Here is an 18,932-nt window from a genome sequence, read left to right on the forward strand (position 1 = left end):
GGTGTTGCAGTGCTGGGTGTCACAGTGTTTTCAGCCTCACCATTTGCAGTTGCAGCACCAGGTGTCACAGTGCTGGGTGTTGCACCGTTTGCAATTGCAGCACTGGGAGTTATAGTGTCAGCTGTTGCAGTGCCACATGACACACAGCTGCAAGTGCAGTGCTTGCAATTCACACTGCTTGCAGCAGCACTGCTCGCAGCTGCAGTGTTGGCTGTTACAGCATTTGTTGTCGAAGTGCCAGGCTTTGCAGTGCGTGGTGTTGCAGCACTGGGCGTTGCAGTGTTTGCAGTTGCAGCGCGGGGTTTTGCAGTGTTGGCTGTTGCAGTGACAGGTTTTGCCCCGCTTTCAGCCAAACCATTTGCAGTTGCTGTGTCGGCTGTTGCAGTGCTTGCAGTTGCAGCACTGGGTGTTGCAGTGCTGGGTGCTGCACCATTCACAATTTGCACTGTTTGCAGCTGCGCCTTTTGCAGTTGCAGTGTTAGCTGTTGCAATGTTGGGTGTTGCGGTGTTGCCTGTTGCAGTGTTTCCAGTTGCAGCACGGGGTGTTGCAGTGCTGGGTGTCACAGTGTTTACAGTCACAGCATTTGCTGTTGCAGCACCGGGTGTTGCAGTACCGGCTGTCACACTGTTTGCAGTTGCAGTGCTGGCTGTTGCAGTGTTCACACTTGCATTGCCGGGTGTTGCAGCACCATCTGTCACTCCACTCGCAGTCACAGCACCGGGTGTCATAGTGCCGGGTGTCGCACCATTTGCAGTTTCAGCACTGGCTTGTGCAGCGTCAGCTGTTGCAGTGCTGAGTGCCACACATCTTCCAATTGCACCGCTTGCAATTCACACCACTTACAGCCGCACCATTTGCAGTTGCAGTGCCGGCTGTTGCAACGTTTGGCGTTGCAGTGCGAGGTGTTAGCGAGGTGTCACAGCCCTGGGTGTTGCAGTGCCGGGCATTGCCGTGCTTGCAATTCACACCGCTTGCAGCTACACCGTTTGCAGTTGCAGTGTTGGCTGTTGCAGCGTTTGCAGTTGCAGTATCGGGCGTTGCAACGTTTGCAGCCACACCGTTTGCAATTGCAGCGTTCGCAGTAGCAGCACCGGGTGTTGCAGCGTTTGCAGTTGCAGCGTTTGCGGTTTCAGCGTTTGCAGTCGCAGCGTTTGCAATTGCAGCGTTTGCAGTAGCAGCACCGGGTGTTGCAGCGTTTGCAGTTGCGGCGTTTGCAATTGCAACGTTTGCAGCCACACCGTTTGCACCCACACCGTTTGCAGTTGCAGCGTTTGCAGCCGCAGCACCGTTTTGCAGCCTCACCACCGTCTCCCACCCCATCCCCGCTCCCCCCACCGCCCGGAGCCGCACCCCCCCCACCTCCCCCCATCCCCACCAGGGGTCGCTGCTCCTCTTCCTCCTCCTCCTCCCCTTCCTCCCCTTCCTCCTCCTCCTCCTCCTCCTCCTCCTCGTCTCCCAGCGTGCGCCGCGCTCTCGGCATGGCCGCGCTGCCCGCCCTGCCCGCCCCAAGCCGCCGCTGCTGAGACGCTGCCGCCCCCCCTTGGACACCCCCAGCCTCCCCCCTGGACGCCCTTCACCCCCCTTCACCCCCCTCTCTCCTTCTCCCCTCCGCCGCCCCCCGACGGGCCATGGCCGATTGGGCCCCCGCGCAGGTAAGCACCCGCTTCCCACCCCCCCAAAAAAAATCCCCCCCCCTCTAGGGGTGCCCACAGCGGTGCCAAGCTCGGCCTCGTCCCCCCTCCTTTCCCCCCGCAGGACCTGGAGTGGGCCATGGAGCCCCAGGAGCTGGCCTTGGAGCAGCCCCTGGCAGCCCCCGAGGAGGGGCCCGGTGGCGAGGCCGAGCTGCCGGCCACCGCCGAGCTGTCCCTGACGCTGGTGACCGAGGTGCAGGCGGTGGACAGGAAGGTGGACGCGCAGGCGGCCCAGCTGATGAACCTGGAGGGCCGGATGAGGATGGCCGAGACCAAGCTGATCGGCTGCGAGAAGACGGCGGTGGAGTTCGGCAACCAGCTGGAGAGCAAGTGGACGGCGCTGGGCACCCTCATCCAGGAGTACGGGCAGCTGCAGAAGCGCCTGGAGAACATGGAGAACCTGCTGAGGAACAGGAACTTCTGGATCCTCCGCCTGCCCCCCGGTGCCAAAGGGGAGGTCCCCAAGGTAACGGGGTCCGCTGACCCCCGTGCTGCTTCCCCCACCCCTATACGGGGCACGGAAACCCACACCATCAACCCAGTTGAAGGACAGCAGTGGTGTGGATCGGCCCAGCATCACAGGGCTTGTCTGCTCACTGAGTCCTTTTCGGTCCTTTTCGATCCTTTTGGGTCATTTTGGGTCCTTTTGGGTGGTTACGTGCCCCCCAGCACCCATCCGTGGTGCTCAAACCCATTGTGGGGCCGTGGATCCCCCGCTGCGGATGGTGCTGGGATCACGCCGAGCGCGGTGTGGCTCAGCCCCACGTGCCTGCCCAGTGCGCCCAGTTCCTCTTTGGAGGTGGTTTCGGCAGAATTGCAGCAAAAATAAAGTGAGGAACGAGCCTGTGCCCAGCAAAAAGCCCTGCCTGCAGCACCGGGAGGGCGAATAGGGCACGAGGGGTGGGCAGATAATGGGGGAAAACCCCACCACGTCCCTTCGCCGGGCTGCCTGCGCCGAGGCACGGGGCAGGAACGAGACGTGTGGGAGTCTGAGTGAGGAAACATCCCCAGATGTTGTCTCCAGCAAGAGGCAAACCAGCCGAGCATACGTTGGCTTCTAATTGCAGGTCCCCGTGGCGTTCAGCGACGCTTCGTTCAGCTTCTCGGAGGAGGAGTGGAAGAACTTGAACGAGTGGCAGAAAGAGCTCTACAGGCACATCATGAAAGGCAACTACGAGGCCGTGATCTCCATGGGTAAAAATCTGCCTGGGGTTTTCCTCCTCGCTTGCTGGTGTCCCAGGTCTTCCAGGGCCAGGCTGTGCCCGGCGGATCGGGGAGGGGGGGTGATGAGAGGGGTCTGGTCAGGGGTTGTGCTGGCTCCTGACGGCTCCTCGTGGTGCTGGGTGCACGAGGTGTGAGCATCACCGCGGTGACCCCGTCTCGCTGAGGGTCTCCGTGGCCGGTAGGAGCTGGGCGAGGACTTGGGTAGCGAGGAGGGGAAGCGAGAGACCCTCGAGCCCAGCGACGATGGGGAGAACGGGGAGTTTCTTGGTCCCGCAAAGGTCCACAGATCCACTGCGCTGGGGGCATCAGCGCGCTGCTGCTTGGGGCGAGAGCAAGCAGCAGGGGGGTGCCCTGCCTCGGGTTCCTTCCACCCCTATTTGTAGGGGATCCTCCATCCCCTCCAGCCCAGAGGAAGCAGGGCGAGGTTTGTCCACCCGAGCGCTCTGCCCAGCCCCAGCCTGGTGCCGGGGAACGTCTCTGTCCCCAAATGTTTTAATGTCAGCTTCTGCAGCTCTCCAGGAGGGCTCGGGGCAGCGCGTTCAAGGCTGCAGGATCGTGCCCCGCGGGCGCCTTGCAGTGCTGGCTGCGGGCCATGCCCTGTGCTGCACCTCTGGAGGCGTGCTGCCCTCACCAGGGTTTCACAGCACCTGCCTGTGTTTTGCAAAATGCTCTTTGCCTTGGCTGAGCATCCTCCTGCAGCACCTGGGAGCACTGACATCCCCGGTAGACAACCATCCCGCCCTCCAGGCCTGGGTGATCCAGGGCCTTTCATCATTTTTTTTCTTGTTTTTCTTCCTTTTTTTTTTTTTTTCATTCTTTTTTAATCACGTAGACGGTTCTTGTGCGCAAAGGAAAAAAGGTAAAGGATAAATACCGCCCCCGTTCTCCTGGTTAAAAAAACAATCCTGCATCCTCCTCTGGGTGCACAGGAACGGTCCTGCTGGAAGGGATCTGTGGGTCTGAGCCTGGAGCTTAGAAAAATGTATCTGTGCTTAATCTGAAGGTTTCCTTGGTTTGAGTAACCGGGTTTGGAGGCGAGGTCCTCGCATAAGGCTAACGGATCCAGTAGCGCAGTGGTGGAAATGAATGCCCAGAGACAAACGCTTGTTGTTTCGAAATTAAGTTTTCCGCTCTCCCTGCTAGGAGAGATTGCGATTTTCCCCTTTCCCGCACCAAAATCCACAAGCAGCCTGTGCCTCGGACGAGTAGGAAGGAACGGTTCTGGCTGTGGCAATCCGGGGCCGGAGGGAACCGTGTGGGGAGGGCACCTCCGCTGCTGCCGCTGGCTGACAGCTCTGGTTCTGTCCCCAAGCTGAAGCTCCCATTGCAATGGATCCGCGGACCTTAGCACAGAGGAGAAGAGAGGAAGCCTGGAGGTAAGCACAGATGCATTTTCTTATTCTCCTCCTCACGCTGCAGGCTGGGAGGTGCTCCTCACCTGAGCAGAGTGTGCTCCTGCAGTCCGCTCATGTCCCCAGGGCGCAGACAAGGTGAGCGGGTGCAGGTGTGGGAGAGCATCTTCCCAAAGCCTCTGCTTCCATTCCCCGTCCTCCCCAGCAGCGAAGGAAGGTTGGTGGGCAAAGGTTGAGGAGGCTCCGTCCCGCCGGGCGAAGGAAACCTTCTGATCCCTTTTTTACACGCAGACACCGCCATTTCCAAACCCGACCTCCTGTCGCGGATCGAGCAGGGAGAGGATCCCAACACCGAGGACCAGGATGACTCTGAGGGAGGAGAAACCCCCACGGACCCCAGCACCGGTGAGCCAGAAAGTTCCCGGGAGCCGGTGGGGTGATGGAAAGCAGCTCTCTGTGCTCTTCTCCTGGCTTCTGCCCTCCTCGTCGGCTCCTACCCGCTGCTGCCATCGTTCCCGAAATCCCCCGTAAGGTGTGAGCATAAACTCACGCTGTCCTTCCTTCCGTGCGCAGAATTTTCCTTCCCTGGTCCCGACGACAGCTCGTGGGGTAAATACGAGGAGACTCTGGCTGAAAGTCACGACGGCTCCGAGGGAGAAGAGAGCATGGAGGCCCCCAGCACATGTGAGTTGGAAACTTCCCCCAGGTGGAGTGGCAAAGGGGCAGAGAGAGGCGGGCTCGGGCTCCTGGCTCTGGTTGGGGACATGGGGACCCTGCCGTCACCGCGGTCTCTGCCAGCTTCTCCTCGGGCTCAGCGTGGAGCTGGACCTCAGCCCTTGCAGACGGATGGGCACGGGTGCAGGAGGAGCTCCGAAACACAAGCAGCAGGCTGCAAAAGCAGCTGAGGGGTCCCCAGGGGGGCACGGGCCACCTGCACGGGGTCGGATCGCTCGGCGAGGTGGAGATGGGCTGGAGCAGGCGTAGCACGGGCACGCTTCGCCGGCGTTAGCTGCAGTGTTCTCCCAAGGCTTCCACGCGGATGTAAAGTGATATTTTTCCCAGCTTCCTGTGTCAGCCAAATGTCAGGCTTTGTGGCGCAGCAGGAGACACGTCCTTGTCGCTGCCTGTCACCCCCAGGTCCCTGCTTTGAAGCTCGGGAACACGTAAGCCGCTTGGGGAAGCGCGTCCTGCTGGGACGTGTCTGGTTTCTTGGCCTCGTCCTCGCCAGCAGCCGAACTGCTCTGGCTGGTGCCTTTTCCAGAATTTCAGCCCGATCCGTTACCAATCGGCCCCGTTTTCAAACTGCACCTTGACAAATTTGGCAAAGGGACGAGCAAGCGGCGAGACAGGGAGCGCTGAGCGGGCTGCTCTGTGCACGCAGGCGCTGGGCATGCCTCTACCTCCGCGTGCTCTGCAGAAACCTGTGGCTTTTTCAGGCTTTTCCTCTGCACCCCCAGATCCTCCGTGCTCTTTTCATCCTCTGTTTGCCAGGGTCCTTGCCAGGAGCTTTGAGTTACCGTTTGTATCACAGGAGATCATTCAGCCCCCAGGCCTAGGCAACGTACAAGCGCAGAAGAAAAAGAGGTTTTATCCCCCTTCTTTCTCTCTCTCCCTCTCTCTTTTCTTTTATTTTTATTATTTTTTGCCTTTATCCTGTACCACACGCCCTCAGTGACCTGTTCTGGCTCACCTCTTGCTGAGAAACCTGCTTTTTCTCTTTGCCAAGCTAAATAGAGAGGTCTCACCATCACAGCGTCTGAGCTTTCCCCAGCAGTCACCACATTTGGGCTTTATTTGTACCGCAGCACTGCTCAGACAGCTCCCGGTCAGGGCTTACGGCCCTGTAGCGCCAGGAACCCTCCTGGGTGCACAAAGCAGCCGCCACCTCTGCCCCCCCAAAAAAAAAAGAATCGCAGTCTAAATAATGCAGCCGTTCTTATCCCAAAGCAATGATGTGCATGTTTCTGCCCCATCAGATGCCCAGCAGTGCGAGGAGGAAGGTCCTGACAGCCTCGAGCTCCCCAGCTCGTTGTCGGGGAAGTGGGAGGACGTTTTCTCCAACCCGGAGGAAGAGGTGATGAAACCGAGCGGCAAGAGCCGGGGCGGCTCGACCCCGCAGCAGAGAGCCGCCACGGGCAACGGGCTGAGGCGCTCGGCTCGCCGCGGGAGAGACTTGGCCAAAAAGGATGCTCCCGAGGAAGCGGCCGCCGTGGAGGGGCCGTACATCTGCTGCGAGTGCGGGCAGAGCTTCCTGGACAAGCAGCTCTTCGCTGCCCATCAGCGAGCGCACGCGGGGGAGGAAGCCTGCACGTCCCTGGAGCCCGGGGAGAGCTTCAGGCCGAAATCCAAAAGCTCTCCGAAAGGCCAGGGCCCGGCCCGCTCCAAGGCGTCCAAGCGCGCCGATTCGGAGAAGGGCTCGGCTTTCAAGTACGGCTTCGTCAGGCACCAGGCCAACAACATGGTGGAGAGGCCGTACACCTGCTCGCAGTGCAAGGAGAGCTTCAGCCTGGAGGTCAGCCTCATCTTGCACCAGAAGCTCCACACGGGGAAGGGCGACGGGCCGCTCACCTGCACCTACTGCGGGAAGGACTTCCGAGACCTCTCCAAAGCCATCCGGCACCAGCGCATCCACACGGGCGAGCGGCCCTACCAGTGCACCGAGTGCGGGAAGAGCTTCATCCGACGGGACCACCTCCTCAAGCACTGGCGGGTGCACACCGGGGAGACCCCCTACCAGTGCCCCGTCTGCGGGAAGCACTTTCGCTACAAGGAGTCCCTGAATTGCCACCAGAAAATCCACTCCCGCAACCCCCGGCCCATGGAGGAGGCGCAGCACAACCTGGAGTCGGGCACGCAGACGGGCCACTTCTGCCTGAAAAAAGAGACGAAGCAGTAGCGCCGCGCGGGGATGGCCGGGCGGGAGGGAGGGCTCGCGGTGACGATACGGTCCAGCCGGTGGAGGTGGCGGCGCCAATGGGAGGTGAACTTGGATCGCAGCTCATCCATGTGGTTGTGCTACCAAGCCCGCTTTGTCGAAGCATCGTAGGAATTCCTCTTAAAAAAAAAACAAAAAAAAAACCAAAACTTCAAAACACGAAGGCCTGGGCACCTCTTGAGCCCCTCCGCGGGGTGACGTGGGACTTCCACGGCGGTGCCGGCCTCGCGCTAGTTTGTCCCCCGCGCAGGTTCGGATTATTGCCTGTCGGGAAGGCTCCCGAGAGCTTCTCCGGGGTCTGTATTTAGCAGGTGTTCCCCCACCTATCGTTGTGCATCTTCAGGAGTGACGAGCTTTTGGCTTTTCGTTCTTTTCCACTCGTTTTCACCGCGGGGGCTGGAGGGAGGGCGGGGAGCCGGACGCACCTCCAACAGCGGCCCCGCGCCGCGAGGGGGGCCAGGGAAAGAGAGGCGAAGCGGGGAGGTGGTTAGGGGCACGGCTCGGAAAAAAAAGAGGCAGAAAAGCAGAGAGGGGAGAGCGGCCAAGAGCAAGGTGAGAAAAAGAAGGTGAAGGAGGCGAAGGAGGAAGGGCTGAGGACATTGGGGCAGGAGGAGCCGGGAGGGCAGCGCATGGGCGCACGGAGGCACCCCGGGTACCTGACCCGGAGAGGGGATGTCTCTGTTTTTTTGAAGGATGTTGCTCGCACCAGTCAGGCCGCGGTTTCCTGACGGCGCCGCTGGTCTGTTGTAGGAAATCTTGTCCATGAAGGTGATTTTACTCTTTTATTTTTTAACTGGGTTTGGTCTCACACTCAGGTAAGTCAGGCAAACGAAAGGAACTTCTCCTAACCCCTGTAAAGAGCTGTTTGGTTTTTAGTTAATCTAGAAGTAGTGTAATTATTATTATTATTCTAATTATTATTATTATTATGATACAAGGAAACGTGTGGCACTATACTTCACTGTTGAACTAAAACACTTAAATGTTTGAGGCGACTTGACCGCAGTTTTTCAGGCGTCTCTGTAAATATCGGTCGAATTCTCTCGCCGCTCGGTGGTGTTGTTCCCCAGGTGACTTGTAAGCAGTGTCTCTTCCGCTGTTGTATTCGTCGGCTGCTGGTTTGTGACTGTGTTTTGTAAGACCTTTTTGTAAAGTCTGGCAATACAGTGTTCCCATTCTGAAGCCCGTGTGGGGTGAGTGAGCGCGTTCCCCTCGCCCAGCCTCCGCGTTTCTCTCCGTGATGACCGCACGCACTCGCCCTGCGCCTTATTTATCAGCGTTTTTCCAGGTGTTTTGCGCCTGGCTGGGATTTATCAGCGTTTTTCCAGCTGTTTTGCAGAACTGGAGAACTCCACGAGCCCAGCAAGGGCTGCTCCCATCCCTTAGTGTCCGTGCCCAACACCCGAGGAGCCACGTTTTGGAGAGCGCCGCTCAGCGCGGCTCTGGGGCTGCTGCGTGTGCTGGTGTTCAGCTTTTGGGGGTGGTGTTTTTAACCTTTTTCTCCCCCGATATCTGGACGCAGACCTCGGTTTCGCACAAAATTATCCCTGCACCTCCCGGAGCTGACTTGTACCGTGCACAAATGCTGCGGTGGTGGGTGTGGAGCCCCCCCCGTGCACCCTACAGATCCCTCCATCCTACCTCACCCAGCTGGGGGGTCCCCATAGCAGCCTGGCGAGGAGGGACCGGGGTGCACGGGGCTGCAAGGAGGGCAGCTGCTGAGTGGGACACGCTGGGTTTTGCATCGCGGCTTCCTCGCTTGCCTCCTACCCACGCTTTTTTTGGAGCAGGGCTGCCAAAAAACTGTTCCTGCCAGGCCTGGCCCCGCAGGGCAGCGTGAGCTTTTTGGCTTTTTTGGTGCTTTTTTTTTTTTTCCAGCCCTGTGTCCCCTGGGCTCCTCTGCTGGGGCACACGGGGAGGTGGCATTTGGCTGGAGAGGGGACACCCAGCCAGCTCCCCCCGTGCTCTGCAGCATCCAGCGGGGATGGGGCTGCCCCACGCAGCGGGATGGGGATGGGGATGGGATGGGGATGGGATGGGGATGGGATGGGATGGGGACGGGGATGGGGACGGGGATGGGGACGGGGATGGGGACGGGGATGGGGATGGGATGGGGATGGGGATGGGATGGGGATGGGGATGGGGATGGGATGGGGATGGGATGGGGATGGGGATGGGATGGGGATGGGGATGGGATGGGGATGGGATGGGGATGGGATGGGATGGGATGGGGATGGGGATGGGATGGGGATGGATGGGGATGGGGATGGGATGGGGATATGGGATGGGGATGGGATGGGGATGGGATGGGATGGGGAGGGGGAATGGGATGGGATGGGATGGGGATGGGGATGGGATGGGGATATGGGATGGGGATGGGGATGGGATGGGGATGGGGATGGGATGGGGATATGGGATGGGGATGGGATGGGGATGGGGATGGGATGGGGATATGGGATGGGGATGGGGATGGGATGGGGATGGGGATGGGGATGGGATGGGATGGGGATGGGATGGGGATGGGATGGGGATGGGGATGGGATGGGGATGGGGAGGGGGATGGGGATGGGATGGGATGGGGATGGGGATGGGATGGGGATGGAATCAGGATGGGATGGGATATGATGGGATGAATAGGATGGGACAGGATGGGACATGACAGCATGGTTTGGGACACGCTGGAACGGGATGGGATGACACAGGGGATGTAACGGGACGGGGCAGGACGGATGGGACCGGACCCGAGGGGCAGTGCCCCTGTTTCAGCACCGCAGCGGTGCCGGGATGGTGCCGGGGATGCTGCCTCGTCCCATCCCCCCCCCCGTCCCCTCCCTTTTTTCCACAGACCAAATGGTTTCCTGCCCGTCCCCACGCTCGGTGTCACCGACTTCCCCCCATTGTCACCCTGTGCCAGGGGGGGCCCCGGGGTTTGGGAACAGGAACGGGGCCATGTGGCGGGGGCTGCTGCTGCATATGGGGCCTGGATGGGATGGGATGGGGATGGGGATGGGATGGATGGGGATGGGATGGGGATGGGGAGGGATGGGGATGGGATGGGGATGGGGATGGGATGGGGATGTGGGATAGGGGATGGGGATGGATGGGGATGATGGGATGGGGATGGGATGGGGATGGGATGGGGATGGGGATGGGATGGGGATGGGGATGGGAGGGATGGGGATGGGATGGGGATGGGGATTGGGATGGGGATGGGATGGGAGGGGAATGGGATGGGGATAGGGGTTGGGGATGGGGATGGGGATGGGGATGGGATGGGGATGGAGGATATGGGGATATGGGATGGGGATGGGGATGGGATGGGATGGGGGATATGGGGGGGATGGGATATGGGATGGGATGGGGATATGGGATGGGGATGGGGATGGGGATATGGGATGGGGATGGGGATATGGGATGGGGATATGGGATGGGGATGAGGATATGGGATATGGGATGGGGATGAGGATATGATGGGGATGGGATGGGGATGAGGATATGGATATGGGATGGGATGAGGATATGGGATGGGGATATGGGATGGGGATGGGGATGGGATGGGATGGGATGATGGGATGGGGATGGGGATGGGAATGGGGATGGGAATGAGGGGATATGGGATATGGATGGGGATGGGATGGATGGGGATATGGATGGGGATGGGGATGGGACATAACAGCATGGTTTGGGACACGCTGGGACGGGATGGGATGACACAGGAGATGTCACAGGACGGGTAGACGGATGGGCCCGGACCCGAGGGGGCAGCAGGGGCTGACCCCCCCCGGTCCCGGTGCCCGGGGCGGGTGCCCTCCCGTCGGGTGCCGCTCCTCGGGGACCGCTCGGGAGGAGGGGAGGGGGGGGGGGTCAGATCGTTGGGGGGGGGGGGGGGGAGGAGGGCGGTCTCCATGGCAGACAGCTGCCCTCCGGCCGCCATTTCGCGACACCACCGGGGGGGGGGGGTTGGGGACAGCGGGACAACGAGGGGCGCCCGGAGCCCCCCGCATCCATACCCGGTGGGGTGGGGGGGGGGGCCCCGATCGCTGCCGTCGAGGGGGGGAGCTCCGGGGCTGCTCCTGCGTGGGGGGGGGCTGCCGTTCCCGCAGCGCCCCCCAAGTCCCTCCCAGTGCCCCCCCAGTGCCCCCCCCAGTCCCCCCCCACAGTTCCCCAGAGGCCCGGGGCCGCTCTGCGCATCCCTCCCCCACCGCCCGTCGGTGGCGTCGGTGGAACCGGATTGATTGGGTTTTGGGGGGTGAAGAGGACCCCCGGGGGCCTTTCCCTTCTCCTTCTTTGCGCCCCCGTCGCCTCCGTTTTCCCCGGTTTGGGGGCCACCGACGGCGGGGGCGGGCGCGGTGATGCCGTCGGTGCGGCAGAGGGCGCTGCGGGGCAGCGGGCGGGGGCGACCCCCCCCCCCCCCCTCACCGCTCCTCCTCCTCCTCCTCCTCCCCCCCAACCCCCCCCCACATTTCCAAACCCGGTTCGGCCCCCGGCGAGGCCCCCGCGCGGCGGCGGCGGCGCCGTCCCCGTCCCGCCCGCCCCCTGCCGGTGCGGCGGGGCAGCGGCGGGGGCCGGAGCGCCCAGCTCGGAGCCGCTTCAGCTCGGCTCTCCTCACCGCCCCGTCGTCCTCTCCCCCCCCCCTTTCCTCCCTCCTCCTCCTCTTCTTCTTCCACCGGTGCCCCCCCCACCCTCTTTTTTTCCTCCGTTCCCCTCCCAGCCCCGTCGATTCGCCCGCCGCCCCCCCCCTCGAGTCCCGGCGCTGCCCGCCCCATGCCCGGCGGCCACCGGAGGTGAAGCAGAGAGCGGGCGCTGGATCCTCCCGGCCGAGGCCCCCGGGGCTCCGGCAGGGAACAAAGGGGCCATGGCCGAGGGGGCTCCCGCTCAGGTAAGGGGGGGGCAGCCGCAATTTTAACCGGGGGGGGCCGAGGCCCGGCACGGAGCCGCCCCAGGGCCGCACCGTCGGGGCGGGCCGCGCCGTCGAGGCCGCGGCCGGGCCGGGCCGGGGGCTGTCAGCACCGGGATCGCGGCTGAGCCCCCCCCCCTCGTCTTTTTTTTCCTCCCCCCCCCCCCGTCGTTTTTTTCCTCCCCCCCCCCGACGGGGCGGCGGCGTGGGGAGCCCCGGGGGGGCGGCGCGGCCGAGCAGGGCCTCCGGGGCCGCTGGAGACGGCGCTGCCGTCGGGGCGCCCTTCCCGGAGCCCCCCCCCGCCCCCTCGGGGCCGCCCCCCCACACCCCGGGGCCCTGCGGAGGCCTTGGGGGGGGGGGGGGGAGAACCGGCGCCGCCGGGCCCCCCCCCCCCCCGATCCCCGCAGCTCCCCCCCGGTGGCGCCGTGACGGAGCCGTCTGGGCGCCCCCCCCCTTGCTGTCACCACCCCCCCCCCCCTCGGTGACAGGTCCCCCCGTGTCACCTCCCCGTCCCCATGGCGACAGGGTGACAGCGCCAGCCTGTCCCCCCGGGGTGTCCCCTCCCCGTCCCCATGGTGACGGGGCTGCGATGTCCCCTCTGTGTGTGTGTGTGGCCCCCCCCCCCTCCAAGTGTCACCCCCCCCCCCCCCTCCAAGTGTCACCTCCTGGGTGACACCGGTCCCGTGGGACCCGGCCCTAAGCAGCTTAACGGGGTCAGCACCCAGCGGGGACACGGCAAAGGGACGGGGACATCGGGGTGGCTCAGCCCCGAGGGGGTCCCCAAGCACCTCGAGGGGCTGGAGGGGGGGTCCCCAGGGTTGGGACGGGGACATCGCCGCCACCACGGGGTGGCTCAGCCCCGAGGGGGTCCCCAAGCACCTCGGGGGGCTTGGGGAGGGGTCCCCAGGGTTGGGACGGGGACATCGCTGCCACCACGGGGTGGCTCAGCCCCGAGGGGGTCCCCAAGCACCTCGAGGGGCTTGGGGGGGGGGTCCCAAAAGTTGTGCCCATCCCCGGTGCCCCCCCCCCCCCGTCCCTACCCGCAGGCGCCGGAGCTGGTGCTGCAGCCACGCTGCCCCTCGCCCTTCCAGGCGCCCGCCGGCCCCGAGCGCACCTCGGAGAGGGAGACGCAGACGGCGGAGCTGTCCCTGACGCTGGTGGCGGCCGTGCAGGCGGTGGAGAGGAAGGTGGACTCGCACGCCACCCGCCTGCTGGACCTGGAGGGCAGGACGGGGGTGGCCGAGAAGAAGCTGATCGACTGCGAGAAGACGGCGGCCGAGCTGGGCAACCAGCTGGAGAGCAAGTGCGCGGCGCTGGGCACCCTCATCCAGGAGTACGGGCTGCTGCAGCGGCGCCTGGAGAACATGGAGAACCTGCTGAAGAACAGGAACTTCTGGATCCTGCGCCTGCCCCCCGGCAGGAAGGGGGAAATCCCCAAGGTAACGGTGCCCGGGGCTTGGGGGAGTGGGCGCAGGGCGCAGGGGTTGCTCCCCAAATTATTTCGGTGAGCGGGGACGGCTCCGACGCGGGGTAGATGCTCGCCAAAGGGGACCTGGGGGGAGCTCAGATGGCAAAGCTGCCCTCCTGGTGTGCCCTGCGATGGGATGCCCAAAAAGGAGGGAGGTGGAATTGATGGGGGCAGCATCTCCCCATAATTCAGGTGGCATTTAGGGAGTTCTGGCTCAGCCAGCTGTGCCACAGCAGCTCGCCTCTAACCACCACTGGAGGTTGAATCAAGCACCCATGAAGGTTCAGCAGCTCCTTCCCTACCACTTTTGGATCCCCGAGGATGGATGGCGGTACCCGAGGAAGGAGCACGCGGGGTCTGCGGTGCCAAGCACGGGGGGAACCTCGGGGATCCGCAGGACGATGAGGAGCGCCCGCCCTTCCAGCCTGGGCTCGGCATCTTCAGCAACAAAAGGCTCCCACCATGAATATTCAAAAGTTTGCTGATGGGACCCTTCCCTACACGGGGAAATCAACGGCACCTGGTCCCCCGTGGGTGTTTGCGGGAGGAGGATTGACCCCAACCCCGGGGGGAGGCACGGCTGAGCATCGCGGGGCTCCCCGAGGAGCTGGGCACAACCCCCCCGAGCCGGCCGCATCCTGAATTTATCCGCAGAAATTCCTGCTCGGCCAAAACAGCCTCGGAAGCTGCCGTCTGCTTCCCGGCCAATTTGCGAGCAATAACTAATGATAACTCAGGGCCTGGGTCGAGTTTTCCCCGGAGTTCTGGGGTAATTGAATCTGGGTTTTTACGTCAGCTCATCAATAGAGATGAGGTCCAGCCGCGGCACCCGGTTTTTATCTCCTTTACGCTCCCTCCAGGCGCGCACCAAGCCGGGTGTTTGGACGAGCCCTTTGATGTCACAGGGTGGAAAACTCGGGTCTCGAAGTCGTTTTCCAAGAAAAACACAAACCCGGTGGTGGCCACGAAGGAGCTGGCCACGTCCGCGGGGTGAGAGGGGGGGAAAGGAAGCGAGGGCTGAAATGAGGTCCCCTGAACCCCTGGTGCTTGTGGTTGCAGGTGCCGGTGACCTTCGACGACGTGTCCGTCTATTTCAACGACAAGGAGTGGGAGAAGCTGGAGGAGTGGCAGAAGGAGCTGTACAAGAACGTGATGAAGGGGAACTACGAGTCCCTGATCTCCCTGGGTAAAACACGGGTGCCCCCTTTGCTGCCCCGAGGTGGTTTCTTGGGAATCCCTGGCTGCCTTCAGCCCCAGGCGTCCTCCATCTCCTCCTCGATTTCACAATTCGACCCTCCCGAGACCCAAATGTCCCTGTTGAAAGGGAGACTGAAAAAATACAGGAGGAGGTTTCCAGTCCTGCTCTTGCCTCCTGGCGATGCGCGATGCGCCAGCGCAGGGCGAGGGGGGCTGGAGACCTCTCGAGGCCCCCTGCAGCCAGAGATATTCTCTGAAAAAGCTGTCGTAAGGGCTTCCCTTCGCCTTCTGGGTTTGCTGCTCACGTACCTCTCCAGAGAAAACTTCTGCAGCTCCTGCCCCCGTGGCTGTCCGGGGAGCCCACCCCCAGCACCGGGCTCCTTGGTGGCTGTTCCCCGGTCCCTTCGTGTTTTCTCCCTTGCGCCGGGAGAGGTGGAAGCTGAGCCTGAGGATTCCCTCTCCGGTAATCCCTCCCTCTCTCTCCCCGCAGACTATGCAATTTCCAAACCCGGCGTTTTGTCCCAGATCGAGCAAGGGGAGGAAACGCGGGTCAGGAACGAGCAGGACTTGGAGGAGAGCGAGATCATCACCGATGCCACCGCAGGTGAGGGCAGCGAGACGAGGGCGCGAGGGGAATTGGGACGGGCAGGAGGGAGCAAGGCTAAAACGCTCGGTGCCAAGAGCTGTGGTGGAGGAGACGAGGATTTTGAAGTTAAATCAGGGCCAACAGGAGGAAATCCTCCGCTGCCCCCGGGGCTGCTGGCTCAGCCCCACAGCCTGGGGATTTGGGGTGTCCGAGGGGCACCGAGGAGTGGGTGTGGGGTCCCCAGATCCTTCGGATTCCCAGCTCCCGGGGCTGACGCCGGTGGGCACCTCTCTTTGCTGCAGCTGGCATCAGGGTCGTGATCAAAACGGAGGAGCTGCTTCCCGAGGACAGCCCCGAAAACCCCGAGCTGCACGGGATGTCGGGGCAGTCGGAGGGGAGTTTCCAGAGCCCGGACGAGGAGGCCGCCTGCGAGAGCCCCTACGGCTCCGTCTCCCCTCCCAGAGACCTGCCGGGCACCAGCCTGGGCGACCCCTCCGAGTACGTGGCTGACTTCAACGAGATCCAGAGGGTGATCGTGCACCACGGCAGCTGCACAGGTGAGGGGTGGGGAGAAGGCTCGGAGGGAAAATTGGGGAGAAATCCCCCCCCCGGATCGGTGCTGAGCCTCATCCGAAGGGGTACCCGACCTGCTGGGATCCCCTTTGGGAAAAGCCTTTCCCGAAAACTCTTGTCGGGGCAGGAAAGGGAGCAAAGCCAGGGGCTGCAGAGGCTGGGCAGGGGTTGGGTTTGGGGAGGGGACATCGGGGGTGACAGCCTGGGGAACGAGGATGCTGTTTAGCAGGGACAGGGCCACGCTTCTGCACGTGCACGGGGTGAGCAAGGGCACAAATTTGGGAAGGGGGAGCTGCTGGGGGGGCGGATTGCAAGGGGAAGGGACCTGGCCCCGTGTTTGGGGACCTGTCCTCATGTTTGGGGACGTGTCCCCAAAAACACGGAGCTCAGAGGACAGGGATAATGGTGGCTGGATTCATGATGTGTGAGCTTTTGGGTGAGGCCAGGGGGTGGAGGGGCACCCCGGGAATGTTTTTTCCCCTTCTGCCCCCTCCATGGGAGGGGAGAGGGCCATGCCTTGGAGACAACCCGGTGTGGGCTGCCTTTTTTTGGGAAAACCTGGCAGCTTTTCCTAGAAAGCCTCTGGAAGGTCCATAGCCCGACTCAAAATCCACCACGGGGTGACGGTCAGGGATCCGCCGTGCGCCCGCCCTCCCCAAATTCTGCTTTCTCCCCGCAGAGGACGGGATCGTGATCAAGACGGAGGAGGAGGAGGAAGAGGACGACCCGGACACGCTGGAGCCCTGCACCATGTTCTCGGGGAGGACCGAGCCGCCCTCCTTCCCCAACCACGAGGCCGGGCTGGGCTGCGAGGCTCAGTGCAGCTCCAAGGCACCGCCGCGGAGCCTGGCGGCCGGCCGCGTGGGGAAGCCCCCCTCCTGCGAGAGGGACTCGGGGGAGATGAAGCCCACCATGGCCCAGCAGCGCAACCGGACGAGGGAGAGGCCCTACATCTGCCCCGAGTGCGGCAAGAGCTTCATGCTGAAGATCAACTTCGTGATCCACCAGCGCAACCACCTGAAGGAGGGGCCCTACGAGTGCCACGACTGCGACCTCAGCTTCCGCAACAAGCAGCAGTTCCTGCTGCACCAGCGCAGCCACACGCGCCGCGGCGGCGTGGGGGTGCCCCGGCGCCCCGAGCACGGCCTCAAGCCCCAGCCTCGTCCCCCGCCCCCGGGGAAACCCTACAAGTGCTCCGAGTGCGAGAGCAGCTTCAGCCACAAGTCGAGCCTCAGCAAGCACCAGATCACCCACGTCGGCGAGCGGCCCTTCACCTGCGGCGAGTGCCGGCGGAGCTTTCGCCTGCAGATCAGCCTCATCATGCACCAGAGGATCCACGCCGGCAAGAGCGAGATGGCTTTCCTCTGCCCCCAGTGCGGCAAGAACTTCACCCGGCCCTCCCACCTCCTGCGGCACCAGCGGACTCACACCGGCGAGCGGCCCTACCAGTGCAGCCAGTGCGAGAAGACCTTCAGCGAGAAGTCCAAGCTCACCAACCACTACCGCATCCACACGCGGGAGCGCCCGCACGCCTGCGCCGTCTGCGGGAAGGGCTTCATCCGCAAGCATCACCTCCTGGAGCACCAGCGCATCCACACGGGCGAGCGGCCCTACCACTGCACCGAGTGCGGCAAGAACTTCACGCAGAAGCACCACCTCCTGGAGCACCAGCGGGCGCACACCGGCGAGCGGCCCTACCCCTGCACCGAGTGCACCAAGTGCTTCCGCTACAAGCAGTCCCTCAAGTACCACCTGAGGACGCACATGGGAGAGTGAGGGGCTGCCACGGCTTCCTCTCCCTTCCCTCCCTTCCCTCCAGCCCTCCTCCTCCTCCTCATCCTCCTCCTTCGCTCATCTCTCCCCTTCCCATCCCTCCATCCCCTCCCACTCCCCCGGCTCAGGGCATGGACATCAAGGAAGCTTTTTGTGTGGTAGCGCCGCTGCTCTGGTGGAGACAGCTAGGCCGATTGGAAATAAATTAATTAATTAAAGCAAGCAAAACGCGCGGCAAAATTAAGAGATTATATATATATATATAAAATTAACAGCAGCAGCTGATTTAGGGAGGATCCTCACCGTCGACGACGACAGCCAGCGAGAAAGGAAAACCTGTACAGGGTGTTTTGCCGGAGTAGGACTCGTAACTGCTTTTTAAATCTACTGTTTGTTTTTTTTAATAAATGTGGAGGAACTTTTTATTTGATAAGCAAACTTAGGATCGCCAAGCTATATATATATATATATCTCTTTTTTTTCTTTTTTTTTTTTTTTTTTTTTTTTTTTGCCCCCCCAGTGCTCCGCAGGCTGATTGTGGCACGGTCACTTTTTTGCCCGGGAGCTCTGCAGAGGTGCTGCTGCCCCGGCACCAGGCGTTGCCTCCTCTCCGGGGTGGCCGCGGTGGCCGCGTGGAGCTCCGGCAGATGCAAGGAGGCAAGGAAAGTTCTCTGTGTATCTAAACTGGAAGCGCTGACAGGTGCCTGCCCGGCTCTCGGGGCTGTGACGCACTCATGGATTATACAATAGAATAAAATGCTAGTTCCAGTCCAAGGACATCTTTCTGGTAGGGCCCCGCCACCAAGGCTCCTCCAAACGCTTGTTTCTGGCAGCGGTGACCCCGGGCACTTGGTCCTGCTGCTGCCACGAGAGCTGTGCCCAAGGGGTCACGGGCGCGAGGCGCGGTGCATGGAGGCAGGAGGACGTCCCCTGGGTCCTGCCGTGGGTTTGTGGCCGTGTCCCCAAAGGGCTGAGACCCACGAGCCCGTCCCGAGCTGCTCCTGCTCGCCCCCGTCCTCTTGCGATGATCCCGGTGGGGTCACGGTGTCCCCGTGCACAAAACTTTGGGGTTTCTGCCGCTCTCCTTAAACGCATCTCGGCGAGCAGGGCTGCCCGTGTAACCCTAACCCTAACCCTTACCAGTGGCATTGCAGTGCCTTTACCAGCTCTGCCCCCAAACCAAGGGGGCTTTGCTGCCGGGAGACCCCCGGTGCGCAGGTCCCCGGTGTCCCCGA

General features: G+C 62.5%; 1 protein-coding gene across 1 annotated transcript in view; it reads left to right on the forward strand.

The window, feature by feature from the left end:
- LOC137852052 (uncharacterized) overlaps window positions 1-18,471 on the forward strand; it is a 44,887-nt gene extending 26,416 nt beyond the window's left edge. The window contains 12 exon segments of the mRNA XM_068673323.1: window positions 1,757-2,158; window positions 2,760-2,886; window positions 4,560-4,673; window positions 4,842-4,952; window positions 6,245-7,163; window positions 8,210-8,280; window positions 11,364-12,082; window positions 13,147-13,539; window positions 14,628-14,754; window positions 15,256-15,369; window positions 15,654-15,908; window positions 16,604-18,471. Of these exon segments, the coding sequence (XP_068529424.1) occupies window positions 1,757-2,158; window positions 2,760-2,886; window positions 4,560-4,673; window positions 4,842-4,952; window positions 6,245-7,163; window positions 8,210-8,280; window positions 11,364-12,082; window positions 13,147-13,539; window positions 14,628-14,754; window positions 15,256-15,369; window positions 15,654-15,908; window positions 16,604-17,700 (4,449 nt within the window). The 3' untranslated portion in view covers window positions 17,701-18,471.
- The last annotated feature ends 461 nt before the right edge of the window (window positions 18,472-18,932 follow it).

The sequence above is a fragment of the Anas acuta genome, chromosome 2 (genome assembly GCF_963932015.1).
Source record: "Anas acuta chromosome 2, bAnaAcu1.1, whole genome shotgun sequence".
Classification (NCBI taxonomy): Eukaryota; Metazoa; Chordata; class Aves; order Anseriformes; family Anatidae; genus Anas; species Anas acuta.